The sequence below is a fragment of the Melanotaenia boesemani genome, chromosome 16 (assembly GCF_017639745.1).
Source record: "Melanotaenia boesemani isolate fMelBoe1 chromosome 16, fMelBoe1.pri, whole genome shotgun sequence".
Taxonomy (NCBI): domain Eukaryota; kingdom Metazoa; phylum Chordata; class Actinopteri; order Atheriniformes; family Melanotaeniidae; genus Melanotaenia; species Melanotaenia boesemani.
In genome coordinates, this window is record NC_055697.1 from 20,104,690 (window position 1) to 20,110,689 (window position 6,000).

The 6,000-nt window shown below is 38.9% G+C and overlaps 1 protein-coding gene across 2 annotated transcripts in view; it reads right to left on the reverse strand.

Annotated features, from left to right (window-relative positions):
- Positions 1–3,902, reverse strand: part of LOC121655486 (VPS10 domain-containing receptor SorCS1-like) — a 64,641-nt gene extending 60,739 nt beyond the window's left edge. Inside the window, exon 1 of one of the 2 annotated variants that reach the window (XM_042010173.1) lies at positions 3,678–3,902. In XM_042010173.1, coding sequence (XP_041866107.1) covers positions 3,678–3,773 — 96 coding nt within the window. In that variant the 5' untranslated portion in view covers positions 3,774–3,902. Of the gene's footprint in view, positions 1–3,086 lie in introns of both variants that reach the window. The other variant, XM_042010172.1, reaches the window with a different exon arrangement.
- Positions 3,903–6,000: the final 2,098 nt, after the last annotated feature.

The following is a 6,000-nucleotide window of genomic DNA, read 5'->3' on the forward strand; positions in this document are numbered from 1 at the left end:
GTAACTGCCTCTAAATGTCATCTTGTAACCAGGGAAGCTGATCAAACCCAAATGACTGGAATAACAAGCAAAGCCAAGATGCTTAATTATGAACTTGGTTGGTTCTGAAATAAATAACTTCTTTTAATATCAAGAATTCCAGCTGAAAAACCTGTTTTAATGGAGGCTGATATGTAACTGTGAAAATGACTATACTAGATCCTGACTTCAAACTAACTAAAATAATCTAAAAGTGAGTTGAGGACTGTAACTTCATTGTTATTGTTATTAATTAAAGAAAGCAAGATATGATACATCAACAGTAAAACTTTGAGGTGCAGACTTCTAAATGTTGTCACTTACTGGATGAGCAAGGCTGGTTTTCCTTATTTGCTTCCACTCTTAGTGCTTAACTTAACTAATAAATAGAAATATATAAATCATCAAAATTACTGTCAAACTCAAGACAGAAAATAAGTCTCAATATAGGGGCCAACCATTCCTCTAAGACAAGTAATCTTTACATAGAGCATGACTTGCACTGTTTTTTCGTGCGCACATTTGTTTAATTTTTGCGTCACAGAAATGTGTATCTTAGGATGAAGCAGACGTCTGTATTCAACCCTTAAATAACATTTTCTAAAGAGTGTTTCAACAGATTGAACAGTTGATGATACACACTTTAAAAAAATAACTTTAATTTGTTCATAATTGTAATGATTCCAACAATATTTAAAAAAAATTTTTGTGTAAAGTTGGTCTTTGTTGGCACATCAGAAAAGTTCATTAAGCAGTGTTTTCACTTTAAAGGTGAGTGGTTTTGTTGTTTATTCATTGTGAAATCTGTTGAACTGTTAAATGTTTTTATATGTTTACATGGGATATATATATATATATATATATCAAATAAGTAGAACATGCCATATACATTAAAACTGTACAGCATAATTTTATCAGTTGCATTTTATAATGAATAAGCTATAAAATTACTCCCCTTTGAAATGAAAATACAGCTTGGATGGTTATGTGGTGGTTTCATACACATGAATTATGAATTATCTCAACAAAAAACAGTTAGCTGGTACAACTAGAGGCTATTTTCTTCAAAACATAATAGTTTGAGGTGGCCTCAAAACTCATAAATCTTGTGCATACAGTTGCCTGGAAATTTTGAGTTCTTGTAACTTTTTCATTTTTACAGTGCAGAACTGGCCATAGATCAGCCATATAATTAGAATCACCGACAAAAATGTAAATAACACAACTGATTTTGTTACAATGTTGTGTTAGAAACACCTGCATCCCATTTCCATGTAAGTTACTTTGACACTAGCTGCATACTTAAATATTTTGCAGGCTAGTCACACCATCCACATGGCAAAGTATCCCCCTACAGCATCATAATGTTATGAAGGGCTAAAATAACATTACAGAGTCTGTGGGGATCTCTCAGCCTCCAAACTCCCCAGATATCAGCCTGATGGGACGTGGTGCTGTCTGTCTGTGGGAAGCAAGGCCATGCCACAAAGACTCCACCCCATAGAGCCCAAAGGACCATTGTACCAAACACTCCGTAACACCTTCAGATATTCATTGTCCACACCCTGGCTGTTCAGGGATGTTTTGGGAGCATGAGGTGGATCTATATTTAGCATGTGCTCATATTGTTATGGCTGATCAGAAAACAGATCTGTGTATCCAAACATCCTGTACACACATCATTAATACTGATGAGTTACAGCTTTGTAGCACGTACAATTAGCCACAGGGGGGGGGGGAACAAAACATTGGAAACATCCAAAAATCTTGCTTCCCTAGATTGAATTCTGATATAATATAATAGAACTGGTGGATTTTAATAGGTTGAATGTAGATTAAATAGCATTTTTGAATGAGTATCATTTCATTTCAGCAGTGAAGCCATGTCAAGAGCCAAATGCAAGCTTTCATCCTTTGCAGACAACACAGCTGCGCATTCACTGTGCTCACTGTAAATTCTGTTAAGGCATGACAAATAATTCAAATCGTTCCTCTTGAACAAATTTACAGTGTAACAGTTCTTCATATTTTCTACAATAGATCTTGACATTTCTTTGCTTGTTTAAAGCTGTAAATGGAGTGGAACCATGTTACATCAAAGACTCCTTGTTGTTTTAAGAGCCTTCACATTGACTCACATCCTCACCTGAAGGCTGTTTGGGGTTTTAGTCACAACACAGGAAAATTGTATAAATTTTAGAACACAAGTTCACTTGGATATTATAGGGAGGGAACTTCAGAGAGTATTTTAAAGCAAAATATTTGTCATCTAATTTTAAATATTTAGCTGTCATATGTGATTTTCTATGTGCCTTCTTATGCACATTTCTCTGTCTGGAAAAGCAATATTTCATTCAAAGTAAGCAAGTTCATTCGGATTATTATACCATACTCTTTATCAGCCTGTTTCAACCTTCCAACTTAACCTTTGAGACCATCCAAGCAACACCCATTTTTTTTCCACTAGGTAGATGAAGGCTTCAGTCCAAAAAGAAGAAGACAGGTTTATTGATCTGGTTTGCACACAAGAAGCTTCTAGCCATTGGATAAAATCAAAAACTGGCCAAAAGAAGAAGAATGATTTAGAATGGGCTTTAATATGAGTCCCTCTATGGATTAAATGTTAACAAAAGAGAAAGGGAGTGTTATCCCCTTTTAATTCATATTGCAGAATATTAGATTTAGATTGTATTTCTCTCTTCCTTCAAGTTTCAGCATTACCTCTAAAAGCACCTAATTATTAAGGTGTATGTGTGCGCGCGCGCGCGTGTATGTATGTGAGAGAGAGAGAGAGAGAGAGAGAGAGAGAGAGAGAGAGAGAGAGAGAGAGAGAGAGAGCGTGTGCGTTCTTGAAACAGAGGGCGTGGGGAAAAGAAACACACAAGTCTCAGACCCTCAAACTCTGCAAGCTGTCAGCAGCCTCAGTTTTCATCTGTCATGTTCCTCACGGTCAGAACAAAAGCTTCAAATGACTCATATGCCACACAAGATGTGAGCGTGAACACTGACCACACTGCGTCAAAAGATGTCCGTGCGTAAATCTGGAGCACACGAAGTAGGCTACTTACGCTACTGTTTTGTCCGGACCAGTGGACCATGGCCTGGTTGTGAGCTGTGTCCCCGGTGAGAGCAAATGTCGAACTTGTGAGTTGAAACTCCTCCTGGTCCGAAACCGAGACATCGTCCACGCCCTCAGACCTGAATCCGGACAAAGTCTCTGCGCTCCGCGCACTTCGCAATCGTCTCCAACTGGCCACGTTCCTGTTCTCAGTTGCCGTCAGATCACCGTTTTTAATATAAAAGCTGTTATATCTTCCGTTACCGGTTATATTCTCGGTTACGTTGTTGGGAGAGGGGACAGACGCGCGTGGAACACTTCCAGAAGGGTGGGAAAGTTTTCGATTGCCGTTTGAAGCGTCCCTCTGCGGACCACTTGTGCTACTCCCCTCTGACCGTGGCTGTACTTTGAATGAACTTTCTTCGCTCACGGTTACATCCGCAACGTTGTAGTTTTCGTCCTCATTGGCGCCGAGTGACCCCTCACTAAATCCAACAAATTCTTCAGCAGGGGACGCACCAAAATTGGACAAATTGAGCGCGGATGGCTGCTGGGATAAAGCTTCGATGGAGGGCAGCTGGCACGAGGGAATGCACCTTACCTCCGCTTTTATACCGCCCAGGATTGAAGTTATGATGAAGACCCAGATCCACTCGGATAAAACGATAAAAAACAAGTGACCGAGACGCGTCTCCATTCTACACTGATTCCACCTTCATGCGTGTGAAAAACATATCATGTTTAGTAAGGAGGGAGCGGAGTTTTTTGTCATCATCTCAAAAAGAGGAGTCTGTAAACGCACTGTAGGGAGATGCAGCAGCACGCGGACAAGTGCTCCCAAGTACTGATGCAAACGATGCATCAGAGGAGGAGCTGGAGGCTGAATGCACGAGAGGGGAGCGGGGGCCATACACATCCTCATCTCAACCTGGTTTAAAAAAAAGAAAGAAAGAAAGAAAGAAAGAAAGAACAGCTGGTCACATTCTTAATGAAGTTATTTTTCTGGAAAGACAGGTGCTCTCTCATGAGTCTTAATTCTGCCTTTATTCAACATTGTGCCCTAAATTAAACCACTAGATATTCCACAGTCATTTGATCATATCCCACAGAGTTAAAGCTGTTTGAGAAGTCCTCAGATGATGGGCTCTGTGGAGGAAAGTCCAGAAACATTACTAAGCCTCTATCTGCTTGTCTAGGTGCAGAAATGTAAGAGACAGGTGACACAATGAATCTTTGCATTTTCCATTACAACGGGTCCGGGTAATCATTTAACAAGATTACCTGCGTTCACTGTCAATTATGCCATGTAGGTAATGGCTCTGTTGTTGCCTGCTTGGTTGCTGTTCTGTATGATCAGTTTAACACAACAGAATGGAGAAAACGCATTCCCCAGATTTGAGCTTGTTTTCCAGGGTCTTTACAGGTTAACAGAGACTAATATGACTGAAAATAATGAGGATTCAAGGCAGAGGTGCGGAAGTAAATACTTCGGCTGTAAACTGCCTCTGATCTCTGCAAGTATGCAAGTGCCATGGCAATAATTGAGAGCCCATTATTGCCATGCTATACAGACCTTTGGAATATATTGTTATATTTCCCTATACATTGGGCTTTGTTCCAGTCAGCTAATGGTAAACCATTAGGAGAATAGAGCCTGTCCAAACCCTGTGATTAGATTCTATTTATGGGCAACATTTAGTCAATAAGATGAGGATGCTGTTGACTGGTGACTGATGCCTAGGAGACTCTCTGTATTGAGCTGTGTTCTCCTCATCGCTCTGAGCTGCGACGTGATCCTGTTCCACATACGGGTCAACCGCACAGAGACGTCTTTCATTGCCAGCCATTAGTGATGCAGTGAGCAAGAGCTGTCTCAATCTGTTTCAGTTAGCCCCCACCAGACAAGGGGAAACCAGTCTATAATGCAGATTGATGGCTGACTGAGAATTTCAATCATGGATAACATAGGCTAAAAAGCTCAAGTCTTTACTGTAATGCCAACCTTAAGCACATCACTCCATGTTACCATGTAAATCACCTCTTAAGACATGTAATGACTGTTTAAGAGTGAGACTTATGCAATTTTTAAATATGTGGGTTTTTTTCTAGGAATTCTTTTTAAAGGGAATAATGGCAGTGATCATAAAGGAGTTACTTGGCGTGTCTGTTTAGATGAGGCATGGATGATTTGCAAAAGTTTCGGGGCTGGTTTTTCTGTGATAAATAAAATACAAGATGTGACTGATAATTACTTTCAACACTTTTTAAATATAACAATTACTTTTACAAAATACCAGTTAATTCTTCACATAGGGTAGTGGTGTATATTGACATGGTGAAATTATCAGCACTAACCAGGATTAGAAAGTTGATCTTTTGTTGATATTCAGGTGATCAGTTGTTATATGAGCCCTACTTCCAACCAGATATAATGCATGTGCAATATCTGTGTATTACAAATAAATAAATAAATACAAATTGAAATAACAAAATAAATGAAAATACTTTTATATAATTTGCACAGGTATCAGTTAAAAAATTAATTAATACTGAACAAGCTTAATTAGGTGTTTCTACCCAAAGTGCATTAGTGGGCAAAAATGTCGTCCATAGGAGGACAAAATAAATGTTTCATGTAAAATGTTATCAATATGGAAATATGTAGGATGTGCTGTGCTTCCACCAGTAGCTTTCAGGACATGGTAATGGGAGCAGTTAAATTAATGTATAATTAGAAATTGCTCATCTATGTAGCTCACGTGCGTAAGTATATAAGAAGTTACAGCTTTGACAACTCTAAATACAGATAATCCCTTTGCCAATATCAGCAATATAATGCTGTGTTGTTCCAAAGGACAGAAAATGGGCTGTGTATCTCAGTTGAGATAGGAGAGACTTAAAAGAAGTTAATTTCTTCTGATTGA